This window comes from Carcharhinus amblyrhynchos, chromosome 12 (genome assembly GCF_965287045.1).
Source record: "Carcharhinus amblyrhynchos chromosome 12, sCarAmb.v2.hapA, whole genome shotgun sequence".
NCBI classification, from domain to species: domain Eukaryota; kingdom Metazoa; phylum Chordata; class Chondrichthyes; order Carcharhiniformes; family Carcharhinidae; genus Carcharhinus; species Carcharhinus amblyrhynchos.
In genome coordinates, this window is record NC_137335.1 from 908,517 (window position 1) to 922,657 (window position 14,141).

At 39.9% G+C, this 14,141-nt stretch overlaps 1 protein-coding gene across 1 annotated transcript in view; it reads left to right on the top strand.

Annotated features, from left to right (window-relative positions):
* b3gnt2b (UDP-GlcNAc:betaGal beta-1,3-N-acetylglucosaminyltransferase 2b) overlaps positions 1-11,536 on the top strand; it is a 37,555-nt gene extending 26,019 nt beyond the window's left edge. The window contains exon 2 of the mRNA XM_080199947.1: positions 9,385-11,536. Coding sequence (XP_080056073.1) covers positions 9,394-10,581 — 1,188 coding nt within the window. The 5' untranslated portion in view covers positions 9,385-9,393 and the 3' untranslated portion in view covers positions 10,582-11,536. The remainder of the gene's footprint in view (positions 1-9,384) is intronic.
* Positions 11,537-14,141: the final 2,605 nt, after the last annotated feature.

A 14,141-nucleotide genomic window follows, 5' to 3' on the forward strand; every position in this document is an offset into this window, starting at 1 on the left:
TTCTCATAGAATTCCTCCAGTGCAGAAAGAGGCCATTCAGCCCATTGAGTGTACACCAACTGTCCTCATACTAGTATTGATGTATTTCCCTACACTGGAGAGCAAGAATAAAATCCCAAGAACTGAGCTTGCCCATCCTTTTTGGGACAATTTTCAACCCTCCCATTTTAAAAATATTTTATCTTGGTAGATTTTTATTTTGCCTTGATAATATCTAAAAAAAAACTTCTTTGTGCAAATTGTAGAGACATGATTGCTTGTGGGAAGTTGCAGTTTGTATTTGGTACATTTTCTGCTCTAGTTTTGAATCCTGCTTCTATTTCCTGCATGTTTACCGTGCTTTAGCTTTCTGTACTTCCTCTACGTGCTTCTGACTTGCGGTGTGTTTTTTAGGAGAACACATTTGACAAATTTTTTTTTTGCAACTTGAAATGTTACCTTTACTGGATGGTTTTGAATGACTCAGTATGAAGTAGACATTAAGTTAAGGATTTTCCAGCCTCTGATTGTTGCTAAAATTGATGTTTAAATATGACATATTTGCAAATGTGTCTTCAACTCAGAAAGTAATAGAAGCTGTCAACTTTAAGTTTGGTTGCAATCTATAATGTTATGGAATGTGTCACCTATTTCACATTAACTTCAACAGTGATTTTTAAGAACAATTAGCTGGGAATCGAGGTGCCAGTGTTTCATTGGTAAAAAAGTAATGACATTTATTGTGTAAATACTAAATACTCAGTGACATCGTATTCAGTCCAGAATTGTCTTCCGATTAAAATCAAAGGACATGTTTCTGAATTTAGCACTGATGATTGTTTATTGAATTGTTTTCATACTTTCAAAAGTGATTTTCAAATGGTTTCAGAATTCCATTCTCATTCCACCCTCCGCAAACCTGAGGTCATCTGAAACTCTGCCAGTATTTCATCTGGCGAAGGGTCCTCTGCCTTATCACCCTTGTGCTCATCAACCTACACTGGCTCCCAGTCTAGCAATGGCTTAATTTTAAAATTCTCATCTTTGTTTTCAAACCTTTATGTCCTCGTGCTTCGCTATCTCTGGAATCTCCTCCAACATCACAACGCTTCAGGAATATTTGTACTCTAATTCTGGCTTCTTAAAGTTTGTTATTTTTTAATCTTTAATCACATTTTTGGACATCACCTTATACAGCTCTGTCATTCTTGACATACAAGCATACAAATTCAGTGCAGGAGTAGGCCATAGGGTCATGGAGTTATACATCACAGAAAGAGGCCATTTGGCCCATCGAGTCTGTGCCAGTCATCAAACACCGTTTGGCTGTTTTGCGTTTGCTCCACCATTTGATAAGGTGATGGATGCTCTGATTATGGCCTCAATTCTCATTTCCCCTAATACCCTTTGACACTCTCTTGTCAATCAATTTTATTTACCTTAGCCTTAAAAATATTCAATGATCCATCCTCCAGAGCTGTAGAGTTTTACAGCATGGAAAGAGGTCCTTTGGCCCATCATGTCTGCCCTGGCCATCAAGCACCTATCTATTCTAATCGCATTTTCCAGCTCTTGGTCCATAGCTTTGTAATGTTTTGGCATTTTGAGTGCTAATGTTGTGAGGGTTCCTGCCTCTCCAAGCTTTCAGGCAGAGAATTCGAGATTCCCACCACCCTTTGGATAAAAACAGTTTTTCCTCAAATCCCTTCTGAATTTCCTGCCCCTTTCCTTAATTCTCTGCCCACTGGTTATTGATGTTTCTACTACGGTTTCTTCCCATCTACCCTATCTATATCGCTCATAATGTATACACCACAATTGGGTACCCCCTCGGCCTTCCCTGCTCGAAGGAAAACAATGCCAGTCTATCCAGCCTCTCTTCATAGCTGATACGCCCAGGCAACATCCCTGTGAATCTCCTCTGCACCTCTCCAGTGCAATCACATCCTTCCTGTAGTATGGTGACCAAATTGCATACACTACTTAAGCTGTGGACTAGCCAGCATTTTATACAACCCAGGGAAGCAAATTGTACAGAATTACAATCCTCAGAGAAAACTTCTCATCTCCCCCTTAAATGAAGAGCCTCTTTATTTTTAAACTATGTCTCTCTCTCACAAGGGGAGACATTCAGCATTTACCCTGCCTAGTGCCCTCAGGATCTTATATGTTTCAATAAGATCACCCCTCATTCTTTTAAACTCTAATGGATAGAGCCCATTAAATCCAACTACTCCTCATAAGATAACCCCTTCATCTCAGGAATCATAAAGTAAACCTCCTCTAAGCTGCTAATTATATCCTTTCTCAAGTAAAGGGACTAAAACTGTACATCATGCTCCAGTTGTGCTCTCACCAACGTTCTGTGCCACTGTAAGAAAACATCACTACTTTTACACTCCAACCCCCTTATAAAAAAACACCAACATTCTGCTTGCTTTCTTAAGCCCTTGCTGCAGCTGCAAACTATCTATTTGTGATTCATGTGCCAGGCCACCCAGAGTTTGGCATATTTAAATAATATGCCGCATTTGCATTCCAATTGACAAGGTCGCCTTTTCCCACGTTATACTCCGTCTGCCACATTTTTGCGCATTCACTTAACCTATCCAGATCTCCTTATGCCTGTTTCACAACTTATTCTCTGACCTACGTGTGCCATCAGCAAATTCCACAACCAAGTATTCAGTCCCTTTGTTCATTGTACATAAGTTATAAATAGAGGAGGCCTAGCAGTTATTCCTGTGGCACACCATTAGTTAAGGTTTGCCAACCTCAAAATTACCCATTTATCCCTACACTCAGTTTCAGATTCCAAACATATGGAATAGGAGCAAGAGGAAGCCATTCAGCTCCTCAAGGCTGCTCTGCCATTCAATAAAATCCTGGTTGATCTGTTGTGTTTCTAATTCCACATTTCCATCCTTTGATTCCCTTGCCTAACATGAATCTATCTATGCCTTCCTTAAGAATATTCAGTGACCCTGCTTCCATTGACTTCTGAGGCAGAGTGTTCCAGAGTCTCTCAGACCTCATCTCTGCCCTATAAAGTTGAGCCCTAATTTTCAAACAGTGTCCTCTATTTCTGGACTCACCCACAAGACGAAACATCCTTTCTACATCCACCTTGTCAACACCATTCAAAACTTCTTAAACGCCAATGGAAACAAGCCCATTGCCCCATAAGATAATCCTCTCATTCCGGGTGTCAATCTAATAAAACTCCTTGGAACTGCCTCCAGCATATTTACATCCTTTCTTAAATAAGGAGACCAAAATTGCACACAGTATTTGAGATGCGGTCTCATTAAGACCCTGTATAACTGAAGCATAAAATCCTGATGTTTAATTCCTCTCATAATAAAGGACAGTATTCCATCAGCCACCCTGGTTACCTGCATGCTAATGTTCCGTGACTCAGGCACAAGAACATCTAGATCCTCTGAACCTTGGAATTCCACAAGCATTCTCTGCTTAAGTAATACTTGGCTTTTTTTATTCTCCCTGCCAAAATGAGCAATTTCACATTTTCTCACTTTTTCATAGAATTTTTATGATACAGGGAGAGGCCATTTGGCCCACCTGGGTCTGCACCAACTGTCTGACAGAGAATCCCACCTGGGCCCTATCCCCATAACCCCACATCTTTACTGCACTAATCCTCCTAACCTACACATCTTTGGACACTAAGGGCCAATTTAACATGATCAATCAACCTAACCCGCATATCTTTGAAGTGTGGGAGGAAACCCACGCAGACACACGGAGAACATAAGAAATAGGAGCAGGAGTAGGCCAACTAGCCTTTCGAGCCTGCCCCGCCATTCAATAAGATCATGGCTGATCTGTCGTGGCTCAGTTCCACATTCCCACCCTCTGCCCATAACCCTTAATCCCCTCTCTTATCAAAAACCCATCAACCCGCATCTTAAAAATATTTAGCGAGGCAGCCTCCACCACTTCAACGGGCAGAGAATTCCAGAGATTCACCACCCTTTGAGTGAAGAAGTTCCTCCTCAACTCCGTTCTAAACCGCCCCCCTTTTATCTTGAGGCTGTGCCCCCTAGTCCTGCTATCCTTTCTGAGCGGGAAGAGTCTCTCCACCTCTATCCTATCCATCCCATTCATCATCTTATACGTCTCAATGAGATCTCCCCTCATTCTTTTAAACTCTAACGAGTACAAGCCTAATTTATTCAGCCTCTCCTCATAGCTCAACCCCCTCAACTCCGGCATCAGCCTAGTAAACCTCCTCTGCACTCCCTCCAAGGCCAAAATATCCTTGCGTAAGTACGGCGCCCAAAACTGCACACAGTACTCCAGCTGCGGCCTCACCAATGCCCTATACAGCCGCAGCAAGACCTCCCTACTTTTATATTCAGTGCCCCTCGCGATGAAGGCCAGCATCCCATTCGCCTTCCTGACCACCTGCTGCACCTGCAAGCTGGGTTTTTGCGACTCATGCACAAGGACCCCAAGGCCCCTCTGCACTGTCGCCTGCTGCAGTTTTTCTCCACGTAAGTAATAATCCTTCCTACCATTATTCCTACCAAAGTGGACCATCTCGCACTTGCCAACATTAAATTCCATTTGCCATTTCCTGGCCCATTCGCCCAGCCTATCTAGATCCTTCTGTAGACTCTCCCCACCCTCCGCACAATTTGCCTTTCCACCAATTTTGGTGTCATCAGCAAATTTCGACACCATACACTCGAACATGCAAACTCCACACAGACAGTGACCCAAGGCCAGAATTGAATCTGGGTTCCTGGCACTATGAGGTAGCAGTGCTAATCACTCTGCCACCGTGCTGGCGATGGTTTTCAAACAGAATTTTCCTTTCACAAAACCAGCTGATCAACTCTGAGGTGACATTCCTTGAGCCTGAGACACTTCACGTGTGCTTACCATGAATCACATTGGTGTCCACCAGCTTACACTTACTACAGCTGTAACACAGCACCTGCCCTGCCATCCTCCTTGCATTTTAATTAACTATTTCTATTTATTTTTCATTTTTAAATTAATGCCACCTTTACCAACATCTTGTTTCACTAATTTGAGCCATTTCACTTATAAGGCAGCTAATTAAGGATAACAAAAAAAAGTCCATTCCTTTTTCTGATGTTTTAGCTGTTTACACACTCACCAACCATTCAACTTGCATTGTTCCTGTGAACGCTGGGATACAGTGAGAAGTATTGTTTCTTGCTGTACAAAGCATACCGTTCATAGAGTACATAGGGGAGAAGGAAAGGAGAGAATGCAGAATTTAGTGTTACAATTATAACTAGGGTGTAGAGAAAGAACAGCTTAATACAAAGTAGGTCCATTCAAAAGTCTGATGGCAGCACAGAAGAAGTTTCCTTAAGTCGGTTGGTACATGTCCTCAGACTTTTGTGTCTTGTTCCTGACGGAAGAAGGTGGAAGAGAAAATGTCTGAGGTGCATAGGGTCTGTGAATATGCTGGCTGTTTTTCCAAGGCAGTGGGAAGACGTAGACAGAGAGGCTGGTTTGTATGATAGACTGGGCTACATTCACAATCCTTTGTAGTTTCTGCGGTCTTTGTCAGAGCAGGAGCCCATACCAAACTGTGATACATCCAGAAAAGATATTTTCTATGGTGCAGCTGTGAAAGTTGATGAGTTTTTTAATTTCCATTGTTTAATGTTCTGAGCCTCCCTGGAACCCAGCGGCTCAGATACATTACATTTTTAATTTTCTTTACATACTTGCCTCACATTTACAGCCAACAAGAATTGTTCATACCATTTTCCACCCTTTCACTAGTGTAGTTTCAGCATTTGGTCTGATTGATATTTGTTGCTATGATTTTCTTGACCTTTTATAAAGCATTTTTTAAAATATCATAGCTTGTTTATCATTCTTTGCAAAAATAACAACATGAATATTTTAAAAGTTTATTTTTACGCTAGAAGATGCTCCATGTTGTAATCCTTTTGAGTATGTGTAAATGTTACACAGGGAACAACTGAGCAGGAAAGCCAGGGTACTCTGAGTGAAATACTCTCTCCAAGAACACAACTAGTCTGAACTACAATTTATCCATTGGCCTTAATCAAAATGGCAAAGTACTTTGGACTCCTGACGCAGGAACCTTGCTGGTTCCTCCCATTCTCACTCCATCTACCTGTCGTGCTCTTGGCCATCCAGTCTTTCTCCCTCTTCCCTTCTCCCACTCACCTGACCCTCCACTCCACTCACCTGACTCCCTGTGGACTGCTTGTCCACTCCTTGTTTGACCCCATCCTCATAGACTCCAGGTGATTAAGTAGCTTGAGGATATTGTCTTCATTCACACATCAGATTAATTCCTTAGGTGTGGTACCCAAGTGCGGAAGTTGTCTGTGGAATGTTGTGATCTAGTAGTGGTAAGTGCCATATAAACTGAATCCCAAAGGAAAAATTAGCAAATTGTCACACATTTTCTGTTTGCATTTTACTATGTGAAGATATGTGTACTAAAGCTAGGAGCCACAAATTCTAGTAATACGGTTGGACAATTTAAATATTTTTAAACATTTATTGACAAAATAAAACTTTAACTGTTTAAATGTAATCTTACATGTTTAAGTTAGTCTTGCAGAAAAACCCTTTTCTAGTCCCTTACAGATAGTTAATCTGTAAAAATCATTCCAGTAATATTATCACAAAGGACACCCCACTACTGTAGGGAAGAGATGTCCCAGGGTATGCACTCACACACATCATCTTGTTTCAAAGAATAACCCAATAAACCCTAAAAATATTCATATAACATTTTCTTTATAGAAATTATATGCAAAAAGTAAGCTAACAGTTAAGGATCAGAGAAGAGAAAATAGGATGAAAATTGCTTATATGTTTAACGTTCTACGAATTACTGTGCCTTTATTCGGGTTCCTGGTGAGGCAAAAAATTTGGCAGACAATAGTTTTGGTGTAAAAGTGAAAGAGAATTTATAAAGTAACAAAGCAATATAAACAGCCTCACTTTATTCTGTTTCTGTTTTATTATTAAACCATGCATTCCACAGACACACTTAATGATTTTAAACTGTTCTAATTTCCATTTAATCGTTTGCAATTGTTTTAACTTCTTGCCCTTTGGTTCTTTAAATCTAGTTTCCTACAACATGCTATTTCTAATCATCATGTGACCATCTTTATTTACACTTAACCCAATCAATGTAAACAATTCTTCACATACCAGCAGTTAACTCTTTGCTAGCCAAAAACCCAGTCGACACTTAGTAGAGTACCTAAATCAAGGAATAAGTACAAGGAAAAATATATAAAAACTGATACCTTTTACAGGTGGTGGAGGGGAAACTATTGACGATTTTATAATTGTTCCAGAATAAAATCATGGTAGGTATTTTGCCCTTGATAGGCAGCATTTTAACACTGTTTTAAATTGGAATAGTTTCTTGTATGATTAAAGATGTTAAGCTTGGAAATCTACCTTCATTGCATATCTGCTGATATGTCAGTGTATATCCAGAGTTCCACTAGTTATTATAATTACTTTAATATTACAACAAACAATGTTCCTTAGCATGTACCACATTGTTTATTCTTCCATTGGATGTGGGTGTCACTGACCAGGCCAGTGTTTATTGCCCATCCCTAATTATCTTTGAGCAGTTGACTTGAACTGCTGCAGTCCAGATGGTGTAGGTACATCCACAGTGCTGTTAGGAGGAAGCTCCAGGATTTTGACAGTGACTGAAAGAACAGTAATATATTTCCATGTCAGGGTGATGTGTTGCTTGAAGGGAACTTGCAGGTGGTGGTTCCTTTGCATCTGCTGCCCTGGTCTTTCTATGTGGTGCTGGTTCTGGGTTTGGAGGGTGCTGTCGAAGGAGCCTTAGTGAGTTGCTGTGGGTAGTACACACTGTTACTCTGCGTCAGTGGTGGTGGAAGTGAATGTTTAAATTGATGGATAGAGTGCGAATCAAATGGGTTGTTTAATCCTGCATGGTGTGATAGGTTGAAACGAAAAAGGGTGGGAAGAGACTCATTTGGAGAGTAAATACGGGCTGATTCGCCAGTTTCTTTGCTATGAAAGTTATGTGTAATATTCTGCTATTGGACTTTTCCTACCATGGGGGGGGTAGGTGACCCTAACCCTAATCCTAATTACATTTGAAAATGTTCCATCCTTAACTAGTGTGAGAAAAAGTTGTAATCTTTAAAATAATTTGCACTGTGCAGATGAGACACTCTGGGACAATTCTCCAGTTTGAGGCTGAGTGGTACTTGTAAATGTTCAGGCTTGTTCTTGTTTACAGGGTCTCACTTGAGTTACACTGATTCGCTCAGGTACTGGGGAGGACTCTCCACCCTTTCCCCATAACCCTGCACATTTACCGTGGCTGATCCACTGAGGCCAATGGATTAGCGGATTGATCCATTGACTCAACTTCACTGTTAACCATCCGGTCAATCTTTGTGTCATCACAAACTTACTAATCCTATCCCCCACACTGTCGTTTATATAAATGACAAAATAATGGGCAACCCAACACAGATCCCTGTGGTGTGCTACTGGACATTGGCTCCCAGTAACTATACCAGTCTTCTGTCAGTTTTGAATCCACCTTATCAAATTATCCTTTATCCCATATTTGTTATCTTTGTAAGTCTCCCATGTGGGACCTTGTCAAAGGTTTTGCTGAAATTCATATAGGCTACATCAACCGCACTACCCTCATCTACACTTAGAGGCATAGAGCAATACAGCAGGGAAACAAGCCCATGTGGACCATGGCGTGCTCCCAGCTAGTCCCAGTCGCCCGCATTTGGCCCATATCCCTCTAATCTTTTCCCATCAATGTACTTATCCAAACGCTTTTTAAATGTTGCTGCTGAATCTGTCTCCACCACCTCTTCTGGCAGCTCATTCCATACACACACCACCTCTGTGTGAAGAAGTTGCCTCTCAAGCCCCTTTTTTTAAATCTTTCCCGTCTCAACTTAATCCTATGCCCTCTAGTTTTCAATTCTCCTTTCCTGGAAAAAAGACTGTGCGTTCATCCTGTCGATGGCCCTCGTGACTTTATACACCAACTTGTCTTATGGTTTGAATTTAAATACAAAATTAGTTTAGAAATACAATGGAAATATTATCAATTGGAATATTGAAATATCAATTTAGAATGGTGCTACAATTTTTGAATGATGGAGATTTTTATGTGGAGAGCTCTGTTGCTAGCTTGTAAAACATATTTTCAGAATTATTCTCTTAAAATCAGGTCAATTCTCTTTTGTAAGCCAAGGTTGTAAGTTACAGAAGTGAGCTTGTCATTTGGGATCTGTGTCTCAGCTAGGAACAGTCTAGCTGGTGGTGAAGATGTGAATCTGATTCTCTCCATTAGGTAAATATCTGTAATTTTCCTTACAGGTATGAAAAATGAGTGTGGGACGCAAAAGGACAAAGCTGGTGGGAATTCTGATGATGGTCAACTTCTTCATTTATATAGTTGTCGAGATTTCACGCAGTGGTCGCCAAGACACAAACTCTAGCAAAAAGGTGATAATTTCTAACAGTGTGTTTTGGAAGCCACTGGCTCCTATTAAACCATACTGGAATCGAGAACAGCACAAACTGGACGAATTGTACAACCCTATTACTGCTGCTCTGCACAACAGAACCGTGATGGACAATTTAAACAATACAACTCTGTATACATGTGAACCTAATTCGCAGTTAAAGGATGAGATCGGTAATTTTGATTCTTTGCCAGACCGGTTCAAGGATTTTCTAACCTACCTGCGATGTAGGAGCTATCCATTAATCATTGACCAACCAACCAAATGCCAGAATAAACCTGTACTGCTGCTGGCTATAAAATCACTGGAATCGCACTTTGATAGAAGGCAAGCCATACGTCAATCATGGGGGAATGAAAAAACGATAGGGAATAAGACTGTCGCTAGGATCTTTTTACTCGGAAAATCATCTCCAGCAGATGATTTTCCTAATCTCTCAGAAATGCTAAAGTTTGAGAGTGATCAGCACAAAGATATTCTTTTGTGGGATTACAGAGACACATTCTTTAATCTAACTTTGAAAGAAGTATTGTTTCTGGAGTGGGTCAGTAAATCATGTTCTGATATTCAATACATTTTTAAAGGAGATGATGATGTCTTTGTAAACACAGTCCAGATTCTGGAATACTTAAACACACTGGACAAGGGCAAAGCCAGAGATCTGTTTGTTGGTGATGTAATTACAAATGCCGGACCTCATCGAGAGAAGAAATTGAAATATTATGTTCCGGAGAGTATATTTGAAGGGGTGTACCCTCCCTATGCTGGTGGAGGGGGCTTTCTTTATTCTGGATATTTGGCAAAGAGACTCCACAATGTATCATACCAAGTAGCACTCTATCCAATTGATGATGTGTATACTGGAATGTGCCTTAGGAAACTTGGCCTTGCTCCAGAAAAGCACAAAGGTTTCAGGACTTTTGATATACTACAAAAAGATAGACACGTTACCTGTGCGTATAAAAACTTAATATTAGTCCACAGCAGAAATCCTCAAGAAATGATAAGAATCTGGAGCAGGCTGCAGGATCCTAAACTGAAATGTTAACCTAAAATACCTGAAGAAGAAACTGGTTGAGAGAGTTGAGGCCTATCTCCATTGGATGTGAAGGGGTATCTGGTTGATGTTACAGTGCTGATAAGCTGTGTGAAGGCGTGTCCAGATCTGCCAACCTGAACATATCTGGAATCTGGGAGAAGCATAATGGGTCCAAAGGAATCTAAACTTCCCCAGGAGGATTTGTTGGAGAGAATGCATCAATTCCATTTATCAGTAATGTTTGTTAATCCTACTGAACGTAAGAATGATTGCACAGACTCTGCAATTTACACTCTGTCCCTGATGTAAGAATCTTCCAGAAAGTATAATTTCCAATCTGAAAGGAAATCCTGGAAGATGATTATGAACCCAATTAAAATAAGCTCTCATGATAATGGCGCCAAGTGGGGTCCATTCAGTATATTGTAGGGCAATAAAAGGTATTATATACAGCTGAGGTTACTGATTGCTACCCTGTACAATTACAGCAGTGAGAACAATGCTGTCTCTTTAAATCATGTATGTGTACACTGATAATTTGAACTTCACTATCAATGGTGTTTGATTATGTCGTGTTTGATTATGTTGTACTGTACATCATGAAGGGCGATATTTCATGTCTTCAGAGAAGAATGTAAATGGATTTTGTTTAATAAATCTAATTTCTGAATGGAAAGGTGACGCTATTTAAATTTTAGTGTGGGTGGCTTATGTAAATCCAGAGATTTTTTAAAATTCTGGCATGTACCAGACTATTTCCAATCTATGAAAGGTTGCTGAACATTCTTCAATATCCATGTAAGCATGTGTGCTTCCAGTGTTTTATGTGAAAGAGTGTCTGCTGTTTTATTTATTCAGATCAAAGCACCAAATTGTTTTTAAAATGAAAAATATAAACAGTGTATTATTTTGTCTGTAAAATTCTTAAGTGTGACTTGTCTGTAAATAAATTTGGTTAATATCATCCTTGGCATGATTCAAAATGTAACAAACTTCTCCAGTATGTATTTTTTTAAATTTCAGAGGGGGGAATAACTCTAATTGTACATGAAACATGATGTGACTATTTGATGGCTGCATGTGTATCAATAAAATCAGTTTATAACTTGGACTCTCTTCAAACAAGTACATGACAATTACATTTTCTAGATCCATGAATACCTCCTATAGTTTTCCCCTCAAAAAATTCATTTAATTTTAAGCTCTGATTTGCTAATTGGGCCCACCATCTGTGTGGCATTTTATTACCAACCCCTTTCCCTGTGCTCCTTCATGGATTTTGTGTTCGGTTTAGGCAGATGCTGATGTTTAATGATTGAGGGGAGAGAAAGGGGAAAAAGCAAAATAACCCATTCATTTTCAGATGCATTATTTTTAATGTGAAAATATATTTGGACCTTCTTCATGGGGGTGTTGACTATTTATAGAAATAATGCAGTTTGAAGTTTCCATGCTGTAACATCTATTTTCAATTTTAAATCATTGATTTGCATCTTAAGCATCTCTTTGTGTTGTGTAACATGTATTTTGCAAGACTAACTTTTAAAATGAATTGTACTGATGTAATTTGCACATTGTATTCTGTATTACAGTATGAAGTCAATTGCAACATTTTAGTTGAAATTTGGTTTCTGACATGCCAATGTTTTGTGAATGAGTAAATACTTAATTTAAAATGTCCATTTTCCATAGCACAAAACTATGTTATGTAAAGAAAAGCATCACTTACGTATTTATAATGATTCAATTGGTCAAATCTACCTGCACTCAAAGGATTTCTAGATGTTTTGTGATTACATGATGTGAAACAAAATGTACCCAATTGAAGGGAATCTGATTTTTAGCAGTACCAGGGAGTAAGAACTAGAGTTAATTGCACCTGATGATTGCCCTGGGCTTTGATAGAACAACTCTTGAAGGTTGGAAAAGCTATAGTAGTATGCAGTCTACTCAGCAGTAAGCCAATGATGTCGACACTGGCTTGGCCTTGTGCACCAGATGAATGATAGCTGTACACCCAAACTCCTATATAGTAAACATCCATTCCTCTGGTACAAGGGCATCTGCAAGTCAGAATGGAGATGGCTTCTGTTGACACTGACAACTGGGAGGCAGTCACTAATGGCCGTGATCTCTGGAGGCTGACTGTTTGGAAAGGCTTTGGCAGAGACAAGCAGAAACAAGAATCTCAGCGGTCTGAGAAGAGGCCAGTGAATAGCGCACCTTCTCGGCCCACTGTCACCCTCTGCAGCAAATGGGCAGAGACTGCGCTTTGCCAGAGTGACAATTCTCGAGCCACACCAGGTGATGCTTAACATGGGGTTGACCCATGCACAGTGCAATCCATCAACCAGTGAGCTAGAAGGTTAAAAACTAGGAGTGGTCTTTTAATCTGATCAAAAGGTAAATTTATGAGGGTTGGTTGTACAGGGTAGGTTTGTACTCCCTTGTGTTTAGAAGGTTAAAGGCTTATTATAATTCAATTTAGGTTTAAGATTGTTTAAAAAATATAAGGAGGATAAAGTAAAACTATTTTCTCTGGTGGGTGAGTCTAAAACAAGGGGCAGAACCATAGAATAAGAGCTTGGGATTCAGGGGTGATGCCAGGAAGCACTTCACACATTCGCTCCTTTAACCTCCAACTTTAGAATAATTCCTGGAATGTGAGAGATTATTCAGTTCAACAATCCTACCTCCTAGATTGCTTACGAAGAACAAACGTTGCTCTAGTCCTTCAGTAACAGCATCTCACTTTGTTGGGTCAGGGTGGCTATCAATGCTCACCTTGTTTAATCAAGGCCAACATTCCAGTACAGTCCAGAGGGAAGGAACACTGTACCAAGAAAGAAGCCAGATGGGATGTTAGACTGAGGCTCCATCTCCTCGGTTGGGTGGATGTGAAAGATCCTAAGGCACTATTTCAAAGAATAGAGTTATCCTGGGTAATATTTATCCCTTGACATCACAAAAAGCTGATTATTTGGTTATGATGTTGTTGTTTGTGGAAGTTTGCTTTATGTGTATTGATTGGTGAATTTCCTGCAACAGTGATTACCTTTCAAAAATATTTCAGTGTGGAGCATTCAAACAGCTGGTGGTTGTGAAAAATCTTATAAATGCGTCTCTTACAATGAGAGAAAATGGCCTAATGATTTTTTTTTTCAAGAATTTATGGAGTCAGTTTTCAAATTTAACAAAAAAGGATACAAGCCAATGAATTGAAGGCCTTGTTCAGATGGCAATGGATATCATTGTCATGTTATTGCACAAGTAGATATTTGGTTCTGAAGATCAGAACTGATAAACACAAGACACTGAACTTAGAAATGCCACTGCCCTGAGACCAATACTGTTGATGACCTGAATTTGTAATAATAACAACACCACTGTTAATGAGTGTTATAGTCCAAGGAATCGAAACATTGAGGAATGAGCCGGTATTTGCCATCCACAGTGTCCCAACCACAAAGTTCCTGGAAGAGCAAAAGCTGGAAAATGGTTCCAAGAAGCTGTATCCAGGAATGCATCTGCTGAATCCAAAGGTTGAAGCCTGGGGCTGTGTGAGAGAG